Source organism: Hirundo rustica, chromosome 13 (genome assembly GCF_015227805.2).
Source record: "Hirundo rustica isolate bHirRus1 chromosome 13, bHirRus1.pri.v3, whole genome shotgun sequence".
In the NCBI taxonomy this organism is placed as follows: Eukaryota; Metazoa; Chordata; class Aves; order Passeriformes; family Hirundinidae; genus Hirundo; species Hirundo rustica.
The window spans coordinates 10,291,502-10,314,915 of NC_053462.1; the positions used below are offsets into that span (position 1 = coordinate 10,291,502).

The 23,414-nt window shown below is 40.2% G+C and overlaps 2 protein-coding genes across 3 annotated transcripts in view; both read left to right on the plus strand.

The window, feature by feature from the left end:
• TRPM7 (transient receptor potential cation channel subfamily M member 7) overlaps positions 1-15,829 on the plus strand; it is a 52,761-nt gene extending 36,932 nt beyond the window's left edge. The window contains exons 22-40 of one of the 2 annotated variants that reach the window (XM_040077796.2): positions 664-838; positions 1,407-1,539; positions 2,360-2,544; positions 3,216-3,348; positions 3,821-4,536; positions 6,509-6,585; positions 7,443-7,502; positions 8,305-8,386; positions 8,754-8,824; positions 9,293-9,330; positions 10,324-10,349; positions 10,689-10,739; positions 10,822-10,887; positions 11,517-11,800; positions 12,120-12,202; positions 12,527-12,732; positions 13,735-13,786; positions 13,883-13,989; positions 14,289-15,829. In XM_040077796.2, coding sequence (XP_039933730.1) covers positions 664-838; positions 1,407-1,539; positions 2,360-2,544; positions 3,216-3,348; positions 3,821-4,536; positions 6,509-6,585; positions 7,443-7,502; positions 8,305-8,386; positions 8,754-8,824; positions 9,293-9,330; positions 10,324-10,349; positions 10,689-10,739; positions 10,822-10,887; positions 11,517-11,800; positions 12,120-12,202; positions 12,527-12,732; positions 13,735-13,786; positions 13,883-13,989; positions 14,289-14,419 — 2,676 coding nt within the window. In that variant the 3' untranslated portion in view covers positions 14,420-15,829. Of the gene's footprint in view, positions 1-663; positions 839-1,406; positions 1,540-2,359; positions 2,545-3,215; positions 3,349-3,820; positions 4,957-6,508; positions 6,586-7,442; positions 7,503-8,304; positions 8,387-8,753; positions 8,825-9,292; positions 9,331-10,323; positions 10,350-10,688; positions 10,740-10,821; positions 10,888-11,516; positions 11,801-12,119; positions 12,203-12,526; positions 12,733-13,734; positions 13,787-13,882; positions 13,990-14,288 lie in introns of both variants that reach the window. The other variant, XM_040077795.2, reaches the window with a different exon arrangement.
• Positions 15,830-18,981: 3,152 nt separating this feature from the next.
• Positions 18,982-23,356, plus strand: USP50 (ubiquitin specific peptidase 50). Its single transcript, XM_040077499.1, has 6 exons — positions 18,982-19,169; positions 19,586-19,781; positions 20,400-20,597; positions 21,081-21,223; positions 22,345-22,474; positions 23,032-23,356. The coding sequence occupies exons 1-6, from the start codon at positions 18,982-18,984 to the stop codon at positions 23,194-23,196; spliced, it is 1,020 nt and encodes a 339-aa protein (XP_039933433.1). The 3' UTR covers positions 23,197-23,356.
• Positions 23,357-23,414: the final 58 nt, after the last annotated feature.

A 23,414-nucleotide genomic window follows, 5' to 3' on the forward strand; every position in this document is an offset into this window, starting at 1 on the left:
ATGGTTTTGTGCCATGGAGGACTGGGAATAGATTGTGCTTCCTGTCATCTCACACAAAAAATGTTCAAATTGTTTAAACTTAAAATTAAGTAACCTAACTCTACTGTCAGTTGCTATTCTAAATTTTAAAAACAATTTTAAGGCTTGAGAGCTGTATATATGAATGTGGAAGGGGCTTTTGTGTTTCTTCCCTCTGTAAAATGGTTCTTACAGAATTGAACCCTGTCATTCCTTAAAAACGAGGGCATCAAGTTGCTCATTTCTCACTTGGATTTCTTGCAAGAGGCATAGGTTCTGTGTTCCTGCCCTTGGAAAACTACCTCTGGTTCTTGTGCAGCTATTGAATACCTTTAGAAAGGAATACTTCTCTTTGTCAGCTGCTCCTTGTGTACCTAATAGTATTCAAGTTGAAAAGAAATACGCTCAGTTGCCTTTGGCCAAGGGTACTAAATATGTTATAAGAAAGGACAGGAAAAAACTCAATAATTCTGGGGGTTTTTAATAGGGCTTGTTATTTAACAGAATTTTCTGAGTGAAATGTTTGTGTCCTGGACTCTTTTCCTTGTATAATTTCTCAAGTGTACACTGTCACTGTAGAAGTTTTTAGAGTTGTGAGATCATATTTATGACCTTGTGGATTAACTGACTTTTTTGTGTTAATAGGTGGCCAACATGTTTTACATTGTGGTGATTATGGCACTTGTGCTACTTAGTTTTGGTGTTCCCAGGAAGGCAATACTGTATCCTGATGAGGCACCCTCTTGGACTCTTGCTAGAGATATTGTGTTTCATCCATACTGGATGATTTTTGGTGAAGTCTATGCCTATGAAATTGATGGTAAGATACTGCAATTATGAAGCAAGTAAAGAGAAAACTTACTCTGTTAAGGTCTTATCAAAATCTTATGAAATTACGATTTTATGAAAGTCCCAGTGCTGTTGGCATTGATTCCATTCATTGGAGCCATCTCCCTTTTGTGGGTTGCAGCTGTATAACTATGTGACCTGATTTTTCATTTTCTTTTCTAAAACTTGATTAGTTTAGAATGAAAACTACATAATTACAATTTCTCTCAAGGCTCTTCCTAGCAAGATTTTGGAATTCTGCCCCACAGCTATCACGACAAAATTTTGGCAGTGGTGGTGTACTATGCTTTTTTTAAAAGCCAGTAATATGATTACAGCATAGTGTCAGCCAGAAACATTGTCTCTGGTGTTTTTCTACCATGTTCCTAAATGCATGGAGACATTTTGAACTGCAGAACCAGTGCATGATAGCTGGTTGTTGCAAACTGTAGGTGACCTTTTTTTTTTTTAGTGTTGTTTTTTTTTGTGTGTATGTCTGTACCTGCTGGGAGTTCTAAAATATGTACACGTCTTCTCTGTATCTTTTTCTCCCAACACAGTATGTGCAAATAATTCTGATGAAAAAGTTGCTCATCTCTGTGGCCCAGGAACATGGTTGACCCCGTTTCTTCAAGCTGTCTACCTCTTTGTACAGTACATAATCATGGTTAATCTCCTGATTGCATTTTTCAAGTAAGTCTATAGATAATAGTTAATTTTTTGCTAATAATTGGACAAGTGTCAATCTCATTGCAATAAGGTGACAAGAACTGGTGCCAGATCAAAGCAATCCCCATTTCCTGGAAGTTTTTTCAGGCTCTAAGGCAGGTCTTTGTCTCTTCCTCACTGCAAGCCCATGGCTGAGTTAGTGAAGTGTGTGATGTGACTGGCTCACGTCACACCTGTGAGGTCTGGGGAATCAGAAGTTCAAGGAAATTTGAAGGCATTTTGTAACTTCTCTTTGTCAGAAAACAAAAGAAAATAGTTTCTTTGTCTTTATTGACTGTTCCTAAATTCATTTAATGTTCTCCAGTTGGTTGGGTTCAGTTGTAGCAAGTTGTCTTTTATAGTTCTCTGCAAGTGTTTGATTTATGGGCATAAGCAGCTCACGAACACTGAAGAAGGCAGACTGCAGATTTAACATGGTGTGATATAAAATTTTGGGTTTAGTTAGAAATAATTAATTTTTTTTTTTTTTTTGTTCAGCAAACTTGAAATTTGATCTCAGTGTAATTCATTTCTAGTAAAGATACTGAGATGTTACATGATAGAGGACAATTTCTTTACCCCTTTCCTTGGTGTGGATCATGGTGTTCCCTCGAATGTGTTTCCAACTGCCACAAAAATAATTTTGCAGCAAAAAACATGTTTATGCTTTTGTCTCTTAACTGGCTTCAGAATTCAAGATTGTTATCAAAGTGTTAAAAAAAACCCCAAGCAATCCAAACACCAACAACTCCCCACCACCCCAAGAGCCACCTTGATGTGTTAATATCGTTCTGTTCCCTTTCAGCAACGTGTATTTACAAGTCAAGGCAATTTCAAACATTGTGTGGAAGTATCAGCGCTATCATTTCATTATGGCTTACCATGAAAAACCCGTTCTGCCTCCACCACTGATCATTCTTAGCCACATGGCTTCCCTGCTCTGCTGTATATGTAAAAGGAGAAAGACAGACAAGACTTCAGATGGGCCAAGTATGAACAGTTATCCAAAAAATTGCAGAAATGTTTTTGATATGGTTAATGCAAACTCTCAGGAAAGCACCATGTTCTTTGGTTATAATGGTGTATTGTGAAGAAAGTCAAAGTGGGTCTTAATTTTATGTGTTTTCAATACTGATAATTCTTTTGAAAATCACTGTGATTTTCTCAAGAGTTTAATGGCAGCCCTTAGAAATCGCCAGTAAAACTAACCTGTCACACAGCCCTTAGAAATCGCCAGTAAAACTAACCTGTCACACAAACAGATTAGATTTCTTGGTTTTGCTAGTGGAGAAGGTTTTTCTTCTTTCTTTAAAACTTCTTTGAAACTTAAAAAAAAAAAACACCAAAACACCCAGCTAAGGAATCTAGCTTCTGCTGCAAAGATAAAGGGATTGAAGGGTAGGAGTGTAAGGAATGATAATATTGCTCAGGTATTGTCTCAGAATTATTATTTTAATTTTATTGTCAGTCTTTGACCTTGAACTTTTTCTTGCAGTAAGAGAGGAAGGGTCTTAGGTGGCCTTCTGGTAGAGGGTGTTTTTTCTGTTTTGTTTTTATCGTGGCATTTATTTAATATCCTTTGTAGAGTTGTGTCTCTTAGTTTTCAGCACCGGTGCAACTTCACGACCTATGTGTCATCTTAACTGTCCATCTCTCTTTAGAACTCTTCCTGACAGAAGAAGATCAGAAGAAGCTTCATGATTTTGAAGAGCTGTGTGTTGAGATGTATTTCAATGAAAAGGATGATAAATTTCATTCTGGAAGTGAGGAGAGGATTCGAGTCACATTTGAACGGTAGAATATCTACAAGTAAAATTTCTGAATAGGGAATTAGAACTTTTACAGGTTTTTTTAATGTATTTTAAAGGGGGAGAAATGCAGTTCAAGAACATAAATTGTTTATGCAGATTTTATATGGTATCTTTTCATTGCTATGCAGAAACTGATAATGTGATTGATGCTTCTTGATCTAGAGAAGCACTCAGTAAACTGAGGCAATCTTATTATTTAGTTTCCCATGGTGTTTTAAGAAGCTGATAGATTTCAGAAAGTGCTGTAGGCCCTCTATTGATACCTGTTTTAATTCTGTGATTCAGAAGTATGTACAAATGTTGTATTACAAAACAGTCCAATGCTATCGTATTATTGTGACATTTCAAAGTTGTTTTTCCCCCGATTAAATGGACAGAAAGGGTTATAGTTATGTTTCTTTTGCACATTGAGAAAAATGTATTTCATATCTACTTCATAATTTGATTTTTCTTAGGGTGGAACAAATGTGCATTCAGATAAAGGAAGTTGGTGATCGTGTCAACTACATTAAAAGGTCATTACAGTCTTTAGATTCACAGATTGGCCACCTCCAGGATCTGTCTGCCCTGACTGTGGATACCCTGAAAACACTGACTGCGCAGAAAGCCTCAGAAGCCAGCAAGGTTCATAACGAAATCACCCGGGAGCTGAGCATTTCAAAACATTTGGCACAAAACCTCATTGAGGACGGCTCCCTCAGATCATCTGTGTGGAAAAAGCACAGCATTGGGAATGTCTTCGGCTCTCTTCCACAAGGAGGCCTTGAGAGCAATAACGCTTTACTCTGTAACATTTCTATCCGTGACGACAAAGAGGTCCAACATAAGACAATCGGTCAGGAGTTGGCTCTGGTTCCCCGAAGAGAAGAAAAAAACTTCCAAGAGGCAGGTTCCTCAGGCAGTGCCTTATTTTCAAATGCTGTTTCCCCTCCAGAACTTCGCCAGCGAATACAGGCTGCAGAGATCTCAAAATCCGCTAGTAAAAGTAAAAAATTAGGCAACTCATCCAACAGCATGCCACATGTAACATCCCCAACAACAAAGTTCTTTGTTAGCACTCCATCTCGACCCAGTTGCAAAAGTCAGCTGGATTCTTCAGCAAAGCATGAAGAGACTGTTTTCTCTAAGGCTACAGAAGGAGATAATAATGTAGAATTTGGTGCATTTGTGGGTAAGTATAACCAAATAGATTCTGAATGTCCTGAAGTCATTATTAGCTGCTCTTATCCTCTTGCTTCTGGCTCTGCTTGCCTTGCTTTCACCCAACCTTGTGTTGAAAATGGAGGATACGTTAATTGTGGTTTTATTCATGATGAGAATGACGCTAATGATAACTACAGCTGCAGAGTTGACAAATGTGCTCACCAATCCCCTGTCAAGTTAGCGAAGAACAAGCCCCAAACGAAGTTCTCTTTGTCAACGGGCGACTTGATGGCAACAGTCAACTGTGGCGGCTCACATGGAAAATTGATTAAAGATGAACTTTCCAAAAGTCAGCATGTCCATGCAATGGAACTGCAAACCCGAGATTTATGTTCTAACATCCTTATGGGACTGCTTCATAAACTGTGGACCAAATCTAAGCCACAAGGTTTGACTTATCAAGAATTGTATGGTATTTTGGGTGTATTCCGGTTGCAGGTGACTTTATTCTACCATTTTGCTCTGCTTTTTTTGCATTTAACATCTCTAATTTCCCTATGTTGCTTGAATGTGGTTTTTTTAACTGAAATTATAATTTCTCCATAATTCTGTCACATAGACAATATTTTTCTAAAAAAAACATTATCCAGTTGTTTAGCGTAGCAGCTGTACAACTTGGTACGGGCACTGTAGACAAACCTTTTGTGACTCGTGATAAAGCTCCTACCTTGTGATTGCATAAATCAAAAATATTGTCTATTTCTTGACGTAATTACAGAACACTACTCAGGCTGATGGAGACCTGGACAAATATCTTTGTGGTATCTGTGTCAAGCTGAGGGTTCCTCCTATACTATATTTCTAAATAATGTTACAGCTGGGATCTTCCACTGTTGCCTAGGCTAACCTATGTTGGGGCTGTCATTTGGAAGCTTCCAAAGTCCTTTAATTCAACACAACATTTTGCCTCCCCTCAAGTTCTGCTTAACAGTAAAAAGGTGGATGGTTTTGGTTAGTTACCTACATATTTGAATGGTAAAACAGTGGCAGATTCATTGCAAAACACAGGTGTGGGTTTACTAACTGATCCCTGTAAAGTAGATAATGCTTGAAGTATGCTTAGTGTTTAGTAGAAGATTGTAATCTGGAATTGTCAGGTTGCCTGCAGAGTTGTTTTCTTGCTATAGTTGTTTAGGGATGTCTCAGTGTTTTCCAGATATTTGCTGAGGTTGTGTGAATTTAAGTCTCTAGACAAGAATTTATTCTACTGCTGTGAAACCTGGATTTTTAAGTTACCTACATTAGCTATTTGTGTACAAGTGCCTCATGGTTGTAAAAAGAAAGCAAGGCTAAAGAGAAATTATGGACAGTGATTGTACAACTCTTATCTAATCTTTAAATGTACTTCACCACTAACTTTGAATACTAACTATACTTATTTACTGGAGCCAGATTTTTTGTATATGGTCCTTTGACATCTCTAGCATTTAGAACATACCCTTCATTCTTACTGTCCTCAATTTCCAATGCTTGTAATACCATGCAGCTTTCAATTTTGAAGCCAAGTAGATTTTCATTCATTATAAACCCACATGCTTGGAAAAAAATCTGAAAAGTGGTTCTTGCAACTGGGAGGATGAAGGGTGTATTGTAAAAGCTACCTCCAGGAAACTGTCTGTTTTCCCTTCATTTGTCAAGCCTACATAAAAGTACTGTGATCCAGGTCTTGTTCCTTTCCTGTGAGGAGCATATGCTTGAGTAAGAATTTAAAATACTAGCTTTACTTTTTGGGTTGTGGTGCTCCACACCTCACTGCAGGAAAGGCAATAGCTTGCTACTGTTACACTGATCTTTAGTGTGTTTGTAATGTCTTTCCTGGTGCAAACAGGCCTTAGGTGGTTTGTAACCCTGTGCTATGGTGATACAGACTATTGGCATGGTCAGAACACTAGAGGCTGCCTTTGATTTTGAATATTCTTTTTGAATTCACTGTGTCAAAGGTCACAGAGACAGCATGGACCTACAGCGGTTCAAAGAGGCAGCCAGCAGAATGAAGGACAGAAGTGCTGATATTGAGGTGAGCATGAAAGGATTTGTCAAACATGTCAATGGGGATAATTTTCTTTTAAACTGTAAAGTCACAGTATGTTTGGATAAAGTCTAAGACCAAATATAGTCAAAAAACTTAACACATTCCCTGCAGACTGCACTTTACATCTGTTTCATGATTAGAAAAGTAATCTGGTGAAAACTCATGTAAGCTTAACTGCCATCAAGTACTGTTGCTTCATAATAGGATACTAGTGAAATAATAAACAAGGTCTGAGGTTATGAGCTAAGATGACTACAACTGTGAATTGAGATTAAAATTGAGCATCCCATAATTAGTGTTTGACCAAATGTTTTACACTCATAAATTTCAATTCAGCCTTTAGGAAGGCTAAAGTGATTCACATTATAATTTATAGAGCAAGATGACAGTGTATATAATTTTCAAAAGTGACAAAAATTGTTCATTATCCTTCCAAGAAGAAAAAGCTTTTAAATAAAGTTGTCATGAACTAAACTGAATCATTTTCATTTCCTTAAAGAGTAATAAAAATTACTAGAATGGAAAAGTGATTAATCATAAACCTGGCCTTCCAAGTTCTGTGATGTGAGTGTATGTGTGTGTATATATATGTATATAAGAACTAGTTTTTGCCATGAAGCTGTTGAATTAGTACATACAAATTACTATTGCAGTTATCATACATTCAGGGGAGAATATGCCTGAGAATTGCATTATGACCATTTGCAATGCTTCTGGTCTGCTGAGTTGCTTCTCCTGAACTTTTTGATGAGTATAATGTGTGACCAAAAAGCTTTTTGTGTGTATTTTTGGCACAGGTCATTTGGTGTTATTGTTAACAGTTTACTTTGTTGCTTTGACAGGAGCAACAGGAGGACTTCAAGAAAGCTATATTGGAGGGTATAGAGACAACCAGACTTCAAGTAAGTTAAGGAAGTTTCCATTTATTAGGGACATTATTTTTAACAGATACTTTAAGTATTCTTCCCAGTAAAGACATGGGTCTCTTACAATTTTAGGAGTCAAAAGCAGGGCACAATGGACATTTTATTCAGGTGACCACTCGAGTTAATAGATGAGTGAGATCTGTGCCACTCTACATGCAGTCCCAGATTGTGATGAAACCACCTTTCTCCTTGTTTGCAAAAGATACTTCGGTGTCAAAAGCTGGCTCCTCAGTACATATTCCAAGAATGTGTAGTTGCTGTGAAGGAGTATGTCCATGAGGAAATTGCATTCATAACCCATAGGTTTTTATGTGGCAGGAGTTCACTACATTTTGTTGCTCTTTTAAGTGGGTGCAAATTGAAATTTAGTTTCTGCCAGAACCACATTCTTACATAAGAACTGATAGCCAACAAAGGCAAGAAACAGATGAGCTGAACACAGTGCTTGTAATGATCCAGTGTAATGGAGGTTTCTGTAGTTGTATCCTATTACAGCATTCCCTTGCAAAGAACACTTTTGGTGTGGGTCAGGGGTCTTAATGTGCCTGAAAATGCTACAGCTGGCAGCTACTGCGAGAAGAGCATTTTAACTGAATTAATGCGCTCAATTTGTGCATTTCTGTGCAGTGAGGTATTTGAAGTGCATCCCGAAATTTTGAAGAATCCTGGCCAGTCCTAAAGAGAAAAACCGGGCAGATTGTGTTCCAGGAGTAGTAGTTGAAAGCAATGATGGTAATGATGACTGATAGTAAATGTAAATTTTTTATTTTTTTTTTAGGGTCTTCAAACTGACAGTGGTCTACAACAATCCAGTTCTTGTGGTGGCTTCACTGACCCTCTGACAGCCCACTCAGAGCAGCGTAAGTCTGGTCTCTGTTCAGGCCCCATAATGTGTCTCTTGCCTTGCTAATGGCTATCTAAGAAGATGCAAAGGAAACACAAACGGTTAAATCACCTTGAAATATTTTCATGTTTGGTAGTACTTGAATGCTTTTTGTGTTTCTTCTAGCTATGCCAGCTCAGTTCTGATTCCTTTTATTTGCCACAGACAGCCAGAGTTGTAAAAAGCAAAGTGATCTAGTTAGGACTGCAGACTTCTTTTTAACGTTGTGCGTCAGGCTTGTTTCATGAGAGCTACATTAAGGTGTCTATTTGTTCACTATTAGGACAGAGGTGACAGTGACAGCTGCCATTCTTTGTCCAGTTACAAATCTCCTTCATTTGTAGTGTACAGCAAGAGCAGGAGAGCCTCGAGTGAAGACACTCAGCAAGTCGACTCTAAAGCAGCCTTACTGACGGTTTGTATCAAGCTTTTGTGACATTCTTGAGCAGAGCTAGAAGCTGAACAAATAAAGGAGAAGAAACAGATAAAGAATAATACTGATTTGTGGACTTGCTTGTTCTAGGAGGCAACAGGAGACCTGTTTTCAATAAGGGAAGAAGTTGTGTATGTTCTCACTGTGAAAATCTGTGCTGTTTTCTGTTGGTAGAAAAAAAATCAAAATTCTTTTCTTTTAAGGAAAAGGATTACTTATATAATCCATAAACAGTAGTGAATATAGAGCCTTATTCATTCTCGTAATTGTAGTTACCATTTCTTGGTCTCTCCATTCAACTGCAGTTCAGTACAGCCTGGTTTATTTCCAATAAACAGACTGTACTTCAAGAGCTTTAAAACACATTACCACCCCACCTCCAAGTGAATATACTGGGCTTTCCTTACAAAACTGAAGCCCTCTTTGTTTTTCCTCTTCTTTGTTTTAAAGGATTGGCTACAAGGCAGACCTTCAAATAGCAGTCAAATGTAAGTAAGCGTTCTACTAATGGAGCAGTTTTATCACTGTATTTTGATCTGTTTTTCCTTTTTGGTTGTCTTTGGCTATAGTGATATTTAGTTGCATTTAATGAGGAAAAAAACCCCAAACCCACAATGTCTGAATTTTTTTTCTTCTAATAAATAACTGAATGTATTCACTGGAATCACAAAATTGTTGTGGAATGGTTTGGGTTGGAAGGCTCTCCCAGCCTGTCCCTGGAGCAGAGGGGCTCTAGCCCTTGGAGTATCTTTGTGGCCTCCTCTGGGCTTTCTCCAGCAGGTCCTTCTTACCTCTGGGGCTCCAGAGATGGACACTGCTCCAGCTGGGGTCACAGCAGAGCAGAGGGACAGAATCACCCCCCTCTACCTGCTGGTCACTCTTGGGATGCAGCCCAGATTGGGTCGGCTCCCTGGGCTGCAGGTGCTCATGGGTGGGTCAGGCTGAGCTCTCATCGTGCTTTAACAGGTTCTGTTTAGGTTAATGGTGTCACATGTTGGAGGGCAAAGCAGGAAAATGACTGTGTTGACACATGGTGAGCAGTTTGCTTCCTGGTGAAGGTCTTTACCCAACCTTTCCAACTGTAACCACCTCCGAAATGATGCAGACACTGCTCTCGTTAACCATTACCCCGAGTTAACTGTTAAAGCCATTACCTTATTTATCTGATAACAGAAGGGTAAGCTGTTGTGAACAAGTTTTAATTAAAGCACCTCTGTGGGAACGAGCTCTTGTGATGCAAACTTTACATAATGTTGTGCATGACTGGGAGGTATTTAAAGTGTAGCTCTAAAAACATGAGATTGCTTAACAGCTTTCCATTCCTATTTTGTAATTAAGAAACCTATACTGCCCTTGAAAAATAGGATAACAGGATAAAAGTGGTACTGTGAGGTTAACAAGGTGACCTGGGATGATGTGTCAAAATCAGGGAGTACAGAGTAAGTTTTGGAGATGACTGTTGTTTTTGTGGCATTTCACAGGCCAGCGGAAGAAGATGCATTGAATGGTAAGTTTTCTTTCTGCTCTAAAGGTGAGAGATTTTTAGATGTAACCAACTGCCTGGGTCTTGTATGGGAATGTGTTTAATTGATGGTAATCTGGAATTTATTGGACTCACAATACAGATTTTTTTCTTTAAATAAACAGCCTGGCATTAAGCACTACAGTCTTTATTTTTTTTCCCCCTGAGGTACTGAAGACTTAAGTGCAATATTTAATTTTCTTCACAGTGGATCCTTTTCAAACTCTAGTTACTTGGCAGTTGTTCTTTGTGTGTGGTGTTTTAGTACATAAATTAGTAGCAAGAGTATATCTTTTTTTCTTTTTTCTCCTAATCTCTTTTCAGGCATTGCTTCTCCTTTCAAGCCTATCATGGATATCAATTACTATTACTCAGGTCAGTCCCTCTTATGAGCTAATATTTCTATTGACATTTATAAGATCCTTAAATTTCAACAAATGCTGTCATTTTCCTCTAGCTGTGGAAAGAAATAACCTGATGAGATTATCACAGAGCATTCCATTCACTCCCGTGCCTCCAAGAGGTAAGAATTGTATTTCTTGTTGCTGGTTCCCTGTGGTCTTTTGGGGAAGAAAAGCAAACCTTATATGGATTCTAATTTGGTTTGATCCTTCTAACATAGAAGGATCAAGGCAAAGTTCACAGTTTCTCACAGCAAGTGTGAAACTGAAGTCTTAATGAGCTAAAAGAAATCTAGTAGCTGTCTTAGAAGGCTCAGAAATAAAAGTGAGTATGACACCTTTTCTAGGGCAACTCACTTAATTATGAAATGTAGATTTAATTATAGCTGTCCTCAGAAATGGTGTTACAGTGATGGTAGTATTGTGTTAACAGTTTTATAACAAACTATTCTGGAAGGATTCCTTTAAGTTGTCTTCACTTGTTTAAACTGTAAACAAATATTTATTCAGTGTCGTTAGTGCTGTTTGAACGGTGTCATTAACAGGTCTAAATAGGAGACAAACTTTGCAGCTCTGTGAAGAAAAGCTGCAGAGGGGTCATCCCACTGGGCAGTTTAATTTTTTTGTTAATCCAAGCTGTTTGTAATGACTTACTGCTGCAGCTTGTTGTAAGAAATGGTGGGTTTTCAGTGCATTTAATTTTGAACTTGGGAAATTCAATTCAGTGATGGCTTTTTGTGCTGTGCCTCAGGTGAACCAGTCACTGTGTATCGCCTTGAAGAAAGTTCTCCCAGTATCCTGAACAACAGCATGTCCTCCTGGTCACAACTGGGGCTCTGTGCTAAAATTGAATTTTTAAGTAAAGAGGAGATGGGAGGAGGTTTACGTCGAGCTCTCAAAGTTGTATGCACGTGGTCAGAATACGATATCCTGAAATCAGGACATCTTTATATCATCAAGTCTTTCCTTCCTGAAGTTGTGAATACTTGGTCAAGCATTTATAAGGAGGACACTGTGTTGCACCTGTGCTTGAGAGTAAGTTCTATCTTTATCAATTATTAAACATGGACAGGTGTTATATGTTAAACAGGAAACATATTCCCACCTGTAAACTAGTATATATTTACTAAAATAAGAAAAAAGGTTAGTCTGGGATTCTCTATGAGCAAAAGGGTTAAAAACCCTGCTCCAGGATGGCTTATTTAATCAAAGAGCTCAAATTCTTAAAATACAGATATAATTTAGTAGTCTGTTACGCTGTCTTGGGGGAATGGACACTGTTCCCACTGCCTGCTTGGCTCTCTGCTGTTCCCTGTTCTATAATGCAGTAATGAGGTGTGGGTTTGACTCACAGGAAATTCAGCAGCAGAGAGCAGCACAGAAGCTCACCTTTGCATTCAACCAGATGAAGCCCAAATCCATCCCATACTCTCCAAGGTGAGTGTATTTAAATTGCCATTTTATTGCATGCTTTTGGCTCAGGGGAATGCCTGCAGGGCTGTTAACAGATGCATCAGATCTATTAAGATATTCATATGTGGATATGTCTTGGAATATTGCTGGGAATGTGGCAAGCAGAACTGTCCTTGGCAGTATTTTCCACTGATATTTTCTGCACTGATTCTAAACTAGTGTCATCATCTAAATGGCTTTATATAATAGTTTAAAAGTATTTAAGTTGTTAGCTAATCAAATAAAAATCTAATTGTAATGATAGATCTCTGTTTTGGAACTCTATTCATTACGTGTATTCTCTGCTAGGTTTTTGGAAGTTTTCCTGTTATATTGCCACTCTGCTGGCCAGTGGTTTGCAGTGGAAGAGTGCATGACCGGAGAGTTTAGAAAATATAATAACAATAATGGTGATGAAATAATCCCAACCAACATGTTGGAGGAGGTTATGCTGGCTTTCAGCCACTGGACATATGAGTATACAAGAGGAGAACTGCTGGTATTAGATCTGCAAGGTAATGCCCTGACTTTGAAACATGCACTGAGGCCAAGGTGTATGTGGGTTTTTCTTTTGATAGCATTTTGTTAAGAATTTGTGTGCTTTAAAAAACAAGCGTTATTTAGTGCTTCTAGGTAGTTTAGATCTGTGATTTTCTTAATCATATAATGATAAAGATTGGAAAGGACCTCTAAGATCATCAAATCCAACTTTACCCAGCACTGCCAAGTCCAGCACACACTGTGTGCTCAGGGGCCAGCCCTAAACAGCTTCTGGATCCCTGCAGGGATGGTGACTGCACCACTTCCCTGGGCAGCTGTTCCAGTGCTTGGCAGAGCTTTTTCAGTGAATATACTTTACTCATATCCAACCTAAACCTCTCCTAGTGCAGCTTCAGGCCATTTTCTTGTCCTCTTGCTGAGGACTGACCCCCACCTGGCTGCAGTGTCCTTTCAGGCACTTCTAGACAGTGATGAGGTCTCCCCTGAGCCCCTTCTTCTCCAGGATGAACACCCCCAGCTCCCTCAGCTGCTCCTCACAGGACTTGTGCTCCAGACCCTTCACCAGCTTTGTTGTTCTAATATGGTATTAAATCTTACAGCAAGACAGAAAATATAAATATATACATCTTTTCCTAATGAAATATGCCATAAAAATGCTATTTTTTGATGAATTGGTGCAGTGCCAGTGTGGTGAGCTGGTTTTATGCTGAACTCTGCCAGATATTCTGGCAGTGAGAACTGTATAGGAGATTTTTCTCATGGGTGAAAACTCAAGCTAGGAAATGCAAAAAATAGAAGAACTCTGAGAAGTACAAAGTGCTTGTTTAGGAGCGATTTTCTAAGGGTAGAGAATCCTGCATTGTTTGGGTTGGATTTGTTGTGGGCTTTTTTCTGTCTTTATTTTTGGAGAAGCTGAGAAGTCATAGATAAGGATTCCAAGGCTTTTTAATACTAATATATTTGTGGTAACCAGAAGTGTATCAAATTTAACTTTTTTCTTCGTGTGCTATCTGAAGGTGTTGGAGAAAATTTGACAGATCCCTCTGTGATAAAAGCCGGGGAAAAAAGGTAAGGGTAAAGAAAGACTTAAAGTATTATAAAATTTTCTCTTTCTCTGGAAAGAGAACAGGTGCAAGTGACGTTTATGTGCACTTTGTTTCTAAGGTCATACGATATGGTGTTCGGTCCGGCCAACTTGGGAGAGGATGCAATAAAAAACTTCAGAGCAAAGCACCACTGTAATTCCTGCTGCAGGAAACTGAAACTTCCTGGTAAGAGCTGCAGTAGCATCCTCCTGAGACACTTAGGTCATGAGATCCACTGTGATACGTAATAAAATTGTCAAGGCACGCTGTGAAAGTGGGACAAGTAATGAACAGCAGTTTTGTAATTTGACTTTAGGCTTCTGATTGCACCTATGATAAAAACATCTCTTTTTTGACAGTGCATATCCTGGAGTTCCTCTTTATAAATGCATTTGCGTATCCAGTTCTTTGCTAGATGTTTATGCCCCATTGATTCTACCAGCTCAAGAAACAGTGACCATTCCGGCTTTGTTGTGTCTGTGCAGATCTGAAGAGGAACGATTACACGCCTGACAAGATGATATTTCCTCAGGACGATGCCCCTGAATTGACAATTCAGCCTGGGAGCTGCACCAAAGATTCCGATCCGGCCAATTCTATTCGTCTGATGCTCTGATGATGTGACGCCAACTCAGTGGCTTCGTTCAGACCTCGTGGAACCTCACCAAGTTGTCACTTACCTTCCCCTCACTATAATGAAAAGACTGGTCAAAACAAGGATTGCTGTCTTATAAGTGGAATTTTGGCTGGTCCATAACCTAAGGATTTTATGACTTGAGATAACCATCTACAGAGCAGCGTGGCAGCTGATCATTCTAAAGGTGGAATAACGACAAGTATTTAAGATGTGTTTTTAAAGGGGCTTTTTAAGCAGAAAGTTTTATTTTTTATTTTATTGTGGTGTATGGAGGATTTTCTTCCTGTCGTCACGTGGTGGGAAATACGCCTTCCACCAAAAGGAGCTTGGTAGTTGATGTTTTAAGGTAAAGCATTTGTCTTTTTGGCATTTGTCTTACTGTCAATGAGAAAAAACCAGGAGAAAGCACCTACCTCTGTAATGCCAGAGTATTCTTAAGAGTGTTTTTGGAAGTGTTCCACTAATATTTTCTCACCAGGTGTCTTTTAATCTGGCCTTTTGAAGAGGACAGAGCCAAATGAGGTGTATATAAGATGCCAATAGACTGAAGTTGAAGGTAGGAACTTGATCTGTTCCAAAAGAGAGAGAGTCTCCTGAATCAGGATTCTTTCAACTTCATAACTGTAAAACTGGGCTTGGTTGTTTTTGTTTTGTGAAATAGAGCCTGAATTGTGCATAATGAAATTTCTTGTTTTACACATTTCAATTTTATCAAGTCACTGTCAAATAGTAACAAAGCCATGATAGACTGGTATAATCATATTTAATAGAAGAATTAGTTTGTGCTGGTCCAAATAAGTTGCCTTGTAAGAACACAAGTTGGAAGTGCTTTCCCTTGTACGTATGTAGTGACTGCTTCAGAAGTTCTGCCTTCCAAAGATCTCCTAAAACCAGTATATCGAAACCGAATGTACACATAACTTGTAAATGTATTTAAAATTGTGTAGAAAACATCTTCAATGTTATGTTATTTGTGGTACTTACTTAAGAGAGACTAGGGTTGGATTAGCATTGTGTAAAGTACGGGAGATTGCAATGCACCTTCATGCCAATAAAATGTAATTTAACTGTCCCAAATATTGTTGAGCATTCAGCAAGAAAAGAACCTGTTGTCCAACTGAAGTTTCATGCTGCGATTTATTTTTTTTTTTGTTACATAGGTACTAATTTGTAATTTTTAATTGAAAGGGCAGTATATAGCTCTATAAATTTTTTATTCAGTAGTGTATCTTATAGATACAGACCTAAGGCACGAACACAATAGTTGTTTAAATGGTGTTTTATGTTTGATGGGGAAAGGTAAAATGTTATAAGGATATAATACTGTATACATTTTGTATATCATTAAATCTTTAAAGAATCTAAAATAAATTTATTCTTGTTTACAGACTTCTGCTCTCCGTCTCAATCTGAAAGGTTATTTTGGTGAATTTAAGTAACTCTTTATGCAGAAAAGTAGAATTTCCCGTGCTGGGTCAAAGCAGTTATTTGCCTTTGAGGTATCACAACTTTGGCCAACACCAGAATCTAGGGAGGTAAAAAAGTGAAAACTCTCATAGCTGTCAAACACATGCGAGGGGATTAATTGGGAAATGAGGCAAAAACAGCTCTTCAAATGTTTAATTGGGAGCTGCTTCTTAGAGATGCCTGACTGCATCACCTCCTGTTGCTGGGAGGGAATGGGCAGATATTCGGGATATACTTGCACCTTTGTAATGCCAAGTAACAGCAGCACTGAGTCTGTTTGAGAGACATTTCTAGAGGAGTCTCTGGTGTTTTGAAAACGTGACCAAATTTCAGTGTATGAAAGGAAAAAAAAAAAAAAAAAACATTTTGAGAAAATTGTAAGTAAAAGCCAAGAAACTTCCTGTTTCTTGACAAATACTTAACTGCGCAGTTATTTTTTAGCCACGTTACAGGTGTTCAGCAGTTCTGCTTGTGACTCATTTCTTAGCAAAATAAGCAGATGTGACCACCGGTGGGTGTGAGTGATGGTGGGGACTGCTCCTTCTGCTCAGTCTTGCAGTGACTCAGGCCTGGAGCTTTTTCAAGACCAGAAGGGTTGGGAAATGCCTGGAAGATTGCAGTGGTTAGCACTGCTCACATCTCTGTGCATCTGCCTGGCACGAGCAGTGTGTGTGACTCCCTGTGACTTACACCTTGAATTACGTGAGAAGTGTATCTCTAAACCGAGGGGGGAGAAATGTGTAACTTTCAGAAGTGATCTGCCTCGTACTTGCAGGAAAAAAATCATAGATGTCAAGTACTCTGTAGGGAAGGAATTGGAAAAGTGTGGTGGCAAAGGAAAAAGAAATAGGTTGGTTTGAAAAAGCAGCCTGACTCTGTTTGGACAGTGCCACATCCTGCTCATGTTGGGCAGTAGGAACATGAGAACTTCCATGGAATTTAATTTGTTTGAGAACATCAAGTGTCATTCTTCTGCTGAAACCTCATCAGTCTTGAAATGTTCTATAAATAGGGAAGAGTTGTGATCTTTTAGCTTTTAAATTTCCTTTAGATTACCAAAAAGGAAGAAAGTGATGGAACTGGAACTTCTGCTAACTATCCAAGAGCTAAAGTATTGGCATATCTTCTATTTTAAATAAGGAATATAATTCAAACCCTCTCTAATTATTTTTTAGTGAAAATCTGAAATGCTTCAGTGAATTTCCTACTGGGAGGGTATTTAAAAGAGTATTTCTCATATGGGGAAATTAATCAGCTGCATAATTTAGACTTTTAATTAATGCACCAAAGTCATTGTTGACTGCTTTCTTGCACCATTTAGATGGTGGAACATTTCAGAGAAAACCAATCCCAAATGCATTGTGGCAGAATGCACAGCTCCTGAGGAGCTGCTTTTTTAGCTGCTGCTCAGCAGCCTTGTGATTTGGAGAAGGAGGGGTTTGATTTTTATGCCTTGTGACAGTGATTTCCTACACTTTAATTCTTCGTGGTTGCATCTCACTTAATACCATAACTCTTAACACTGCAGGAGTTTGGAGAGGGGAAAAAGACTGCAGCTGGAGACTTGGTAGTAACAGTTTAATATTAAATGTTCCTAAAAGACCAGTTGGGAAAAATATAGGATTTTTTAACAGGTAACAAAGCCTCTGAAAAAACTTCTGATGGTTTAATCTTTCTTTTCACAATTAACACTTTTCCTTGCAATATTACACTTTGTGGTGAGAGTAATGGGAAGTTAATTCTCAGTCCCAGAGCCTGCAGTAGGTAGAACTCATGTGGATTTGTGTATTGTGTTATATTAAAATAGTAAGTCAAAGTCTTGATTCAGATTTCTAAACATACCCAGTTCCATTTACAAAACTAAATCAGATTTTGAGGGGTCAATAGCAGTGACAGCTGTCCCAGAAGTGATGGAGACATCCTTTGCTTGAAGTTTAACAAGTAAGATGATTAGGAAGTTTTTAAAAATCACTTCATGGACTTCTTCTGTGGGTACTTGTTATTTCCCGAGGTGTCTGTTAAAACCAGGGAAAAACTGCTTCTCTTCAGTGGCATATGAAATTTAGAGATGAACTGTGTTAACATAGTTAATTAAAAGCCATCTGCCATACCTTTTCTTTTTCCCCTCAGGAAAATCTTCAGAACACCAAGAAACTGATTCGGTGTGATGTTTTGAGGTAGCTCCATCCTTTTATGGTCAACGCCCTCAGTCAGCACTGCCCTTCCAGCAGAGCATGGCAATAATAAATCCTAACCCAAGTATGAGCAGACATGGAGAAGGGTGTGCTGGGCCCAAGCTCAGTGGAATGGGTTGGTGCCCCTCTCCTCCCAAGGCACGTGGAAGGAGGTGGAGGCAGCTCTGGCCAGGTGTTCCCTGCCCGCTGTAACCAAGTGACATCACAAGGGGCTGGGGCGGGAGTCGCTGGGCTCACAGGATGGAATGGGATGGAACACGCAGGGCACCGCTCGTCTCTGCTCTATGGAGATTGCTGCGGGTTCAGAGCTCTGTCCTGCCCCAGAGTAGAACATCAGCCTCCAAAAAAGAGCACAACATCAGTGAGCACACGTGGGCGGTGTAGAGTCTGTCTTCAGCCTCTCGACTGCCTGATTGAGGATGGGGACGGTTTGCTCCAGGACAGACTTGTGCAGCCAGAAAACAAACCTACTGAAATTTTCCTAACATGAATTAAGTAACATTTTATAGCAAAAATCTGAAGAACCTGTTTATAGTAGCATCTAGACTGCAACCTATGGTTTTAGAAAATAGGTGAGTGATATGCACTGTCAAGCATTTTACCCTAAAAATGGCTATTCACAAATTGTTGTAGTTGTTGAGTAACTGTGTATGGACTAAAAGACTGAACGGAATTTTAGGAATAAATCTAAAACCGCAATGGTTTAAATAACAACTCATAATGATGTATCTTGCCATATTGGAAAGATCTTAGTGGGGAAGATGAAGCCTTCACCACTATAAACCTGGTGAAAGTAAATGCGAATGTAATTTATAAAGAAGAAACCGTAGCATTTTACATTTCCTCTGTTGTGGATTTTTCCTCGTAGTAGGTGGAAGGATGGCATGGAAATGGAAGTATTCCCCCAAGGAGGAGCTGGAGGATATGAGCAGCCTGCACCCAGGGCTGACGGGGCTGCGGAACCTGGAGAACACGTGCTACATGAACGCGGTGCTGCAGTGCCTCTGCAGCCTGACCCCCCTCGTGCAGTATTTCCTCTCGGGAAGGTGGAACACAGCCCTGCACGAGTGAGTTGCTCTGTTCACAGCACTGAGCTTTCTGCTCGGCACTGTTATCCTTCCAAAGGATAATGTTGCCATGGGAATGCCCGAGGCACCTGCCAGCTCTCCCCAGGCAGTTCCAGTCACACTGGCCACCGGCTGGTTCCCTTCACCACTGAGAGCCCAGCTGCTTTCCTTGCTGGGTCCTTCAGCATGTTACTTCTCATCTTCTTTCATCTCCTATTGATGGTAACACCTATTACTGCTGTCACAATGATGACTCCTACCACTTTCTGGGATCTGCAGAGTCCCTCAAGCCAAGTGTCAGCTGCCAGAGCTGAACTGTACCTGCATCTGTTTTCTGAGTTTCTGTATTGTGCTCCCATTTGAGAGCAGACACTATTTTTTCATATATCACCTGAAACTCTCCCCTTTTTCCCAAGGGAGATTGGCGAGTCTGCGACTGCCTTTGGCTGTTTGGTGTCCGATATGTGGCTTGGAGGGTTTGACTATGTTTCCCCTGAGGCTTTTCATTCCATCTTTGGGAAGCGATACCCAGCTTTTAGCAGGAGGACGCAGCATGATGCACAGGAGTTCCTCATCTGTGTACTGGACGATCTCCACGAGGCTTTCAAGGAGGTGAGAGCTCAGCTGCGGTGTTTTGGGAACTACAGCTGTTTCCTCTGCATTTTATGACTCAGCATTCCATGTAATAATTGCCTATCATCCTCCTCTGAACTCCATGATGGGGCTAATAAATAACTTTCCTTTTCTACCTTTATTTCATACCCATGTGCACACAATTATTAACTTATTTGTTGTCTAATGCTCCATCAAATTGCAGTCCCAATCGAAATGACAATGCTGGTGTAGCTTTACTGTCCTTAACCTCTCCCCCTCCTTGCTCCTTCCACATTTAATGTTCTTCTGCTTTCTCATTTGCCTGAAAACTTCACGTTTGCCATGCCCCCATGTTTTTCTTCCCTCCAGACCCACTGATAAAGAGCTTTTCAAGCAATTAATGCTATCAAATGTCTGAATTGTTGTGTTTTTGTTACTCTTCTCTCAGAAAAGGAATCAATCTTACTCTGCATGTATGAACCATCAAGTAAAGTAACAGATTTTAAAGCCAGGTTCTTTGGCCAGACTAACAAATTATCAACCCAGGCAGTGGGCAGCACCTATTAAAACCCAGTGAAGGCACTTCTCAAACAATTGCTTTATCTACATTTTGTTAATTTTTCTCCTTCTGTGTAGCCAAGCCAAGAAAGACAGAGCCCTGCTGCAGGAGCAAGCACGAGGAGTTTGAGCGGCACGTCTATTATAACACAGTTATTTGAGGGACAGCTCAGTTACACTATCAGGTGTCTGACGTGCAGAGCCCTCAGTGACAGACCCGAGAGCTTCACCATCCTCTCCCTGCCCATCCCTTCCACCAGAGTGTGCTCTCTGCAGGTACAACAGCCAACACATTCCTGGGAGGAATTCCTGGGAAGCTGGTTTCTGCTTCATGTGGGAGAAGAGGCTTAGACTAATAGGTGTTATTGGAAAGATGCAGGGGTTTAGTTACTTTGGTCTTCTGGGAAATAATGGATAGTCTGGGATGTGGTCCCTAGAGAGAAGTGGGGTCTCTTTACTGGCCTCAGAACCATGGAGGCTGGGAAGGTTACAGGAGCAGAGCTCACGAGTTGCCAGGAGATGAGGGATATTAAGATCATTCAATAGCAGCCATGAAGGTTCCTTCCAGTCATCCAAGTGTTTCGTGCCCTGGGGGGGAGAATGGAAACCAACGGTGCAAGTTTGTAATGCCAGCCTTGCTGCATCTCACTTCAGTAAGGAGGAGCAAATTCATCTCTTACATTGCTTAGCACCTTCATGGGTGGAGGGAGATCTGTTCAATCAAGTGATTTTTTGTTTTGTTTTGTTTTCCTTTGACAGGACTGCCTGGAATGCTTTTTTCAGCCAGACATGCTAACTCGGAACAACCAAATCCACTGCTACTGGTGTGGAGGCAACCAAGATGCAACAGTAAAGGCCTCCATAACCAAGGCACCACAGATCATCATTTTTCATCTCAAGAGGTATAGTCTAAGTGGGGTAGGACATAGCCAGTTCCTGAGTAATGTGAGACATGAAGGACAGTCACTTGTGCTTGCCTGAAAGGAAACAAATCACTGCAAGTAAGTGGGCTTAGTACTTTGGAAACCTAAAAGCTGAAAGGACATTTACAGAAATAAAGCTGTTAATCATGCAAGTTGTATTCCTGAATTCTCATGCACGGTGTTCTGCCTGTGTACTGCAGCCCACCAGATTTCTCCCTGTACTTTGGATCTGCTTTCTAGAGGAAAGAAAAGCTCCACCAAGCAGTGACTGACTACAGCCCAGGGCAGTGGCTCCCTCAGTCCCTGTATGATCCCTGTAAATCAGTTCCTGTGGTGACTGAGAGAGCTTGTGGCTTGGGTTCTAAGGGCAGGACTGACACAGTGTTTTGCTTGCTGCTACTGCAATTGAGACATTCTGGTTTTGTTTATCCATTTACTAAATCAGGCCTAAATAGAGTGGTGCATCAACAAAGGAGCACCTGGGTTAGCAGACTTCACTAGCCACACATAGCCAGCTGCTGAATTTATTCTAAAGAATTTTTTTTCTTAACAACTTTCCAACTATAAAGAAAACTACTCTGGGATGATTTGGCTTCCCAGAACGATGTCATCTGAAGTTCTTACTTAATTTTCCATTCAGCATCTGTGCTTTTCTCAACATTCTCAAAGGACATGTGGTCCCCAGCTGCAGCTCTTGGCCAAATGTAAATGTTTAAAAAGGCAGTGATGTATTCAAAGTTACAGAGGGAGAAGGGATGGAGTCTGCCATGAGAGAAGAGCTGACACTGGCACTGCAGTCCAGTCCAAAATGTTTAGGATGCAGAGAGAGTGATGCAAAGATTCTGACTGAAGGATCAGGAAGCAAGAGCTTTGCTTTTCTTGCTGGACATCTCCTGTGGGTTTAGTGCATTTTCTGTCTTTTCCTGCAGTAAAAGTTTTCTTTTTTAAAGAAAACTCTTCCGTTTGCTACAATACACAACATTAAGAGAGATCTTTCTTTCAGATGCTGGGTAGTCAGTTGCTGGTTTTCCCTCCTCCTAGGAAAGTCAGCTAAGAATGAAGTTGAGGGTCATTTAAAATCCTTCAAAATTTCATTTCAGGTTTGCCTGGCAGGACAAGCACAGAAGGAAACTCTCAACCACTGTCTGCTACCCGTTCAGAGATCTGGATCTCTCTCCCTACATCTCCACATCATCTTGCAATACGGAGTACAGCTTGTGTGCTGTAGTGGTAAGCTTTCCCCTTCCTGCTTTTATTGGGAGTGCCCTGCCTCATGGAGCAGATGAAGCCTGTGTTGGTTTGGACTTCACAAATAATGATTTATAATTTAATGTCTTGTTGTATGCTTTTTTTTACCTGCCATGGACATAACTAAAGGAGAGAGACGTCATTTCTCCATCTTTCCCAACATCCCAATAGTAAAAAAAATGCACTCCTGGCACATAATTCCTCCTCAGAATAAACTCACAGGCTGATCCTGCATGAATCCTGTTTTTAAATAAGGACATGGTTCACAACAAGTGGGGCCCTCATACAGTGACCTGTATCAGGGCTAATAGTTGGGTTGCAAATGTAACTGCAAAATAAATAAGCATGATCATCATCCATTTACTCTGTTTGAAAGGATTTATTTGAATCAACATTCCCTGCCCTAGGCCAAAAGGGGCTAGAACCCTCTGTTTCCATCTCTTCCAAGTGCACACATAAAACAATTGCCAGTTCTTAGCTTTGCCTCTAAGCAGACAGAACAGGACTCTGATTTCAACAGACTGTGTTGTTTGTTACAGAACCACGCTGGAGATCTGGATTATGGCCACTACACGGCCTTCTGCAAGCACTCAGTCACCAAACACTGGTACAGCTTTGATGATGCCCAGGTCACCAAGATCCCAGATTCTGCAGTGCAGGCTGACACAGCTTACCTCCTCTTCTACATCTCCCAAGGCTACTGAGCCGCGTTAGTCCTTGAAAGTCAAGACTGAGTAGGGCAGCACCTAGAATTCACCAGCAGCATTAGCCAACTCCTGTTTCATCAATAAACTAGAGCATGTGCACTACTGATCAGCTGCTGTGGTCTTTCAGGAAGCGATTCCTAGAAAGGACAGTTACAGCCTCTAGGCCCTGAAGGAACGTGCACAAGGGCTGAGGGCTGTTTTCCATGACAACCTCC

Coding starts and splice junctions, on each gene's coding strand:
- USP50 (XM_040077499.1), top strand. CDS start 18,982: ATGGCATGGAAATGGAAGTATTCCCCCAAGGAGGAGCTGGAGGATATG. Junction 19,170..19,585: donor TGGAACACAGCCCTGCACGA/GTGAGTTGCTCT, acceptor CTTTTTCCCAAG/GGAGATTGGCGAGTCTGCGA. Junction 22,475..23,031: donor ACAGCTTGTGTGCTGTAGTG/GTAAGCTTTCCC, acceptor TGTTTGTTACAG/AACCACGCTGGAGATCTGGA.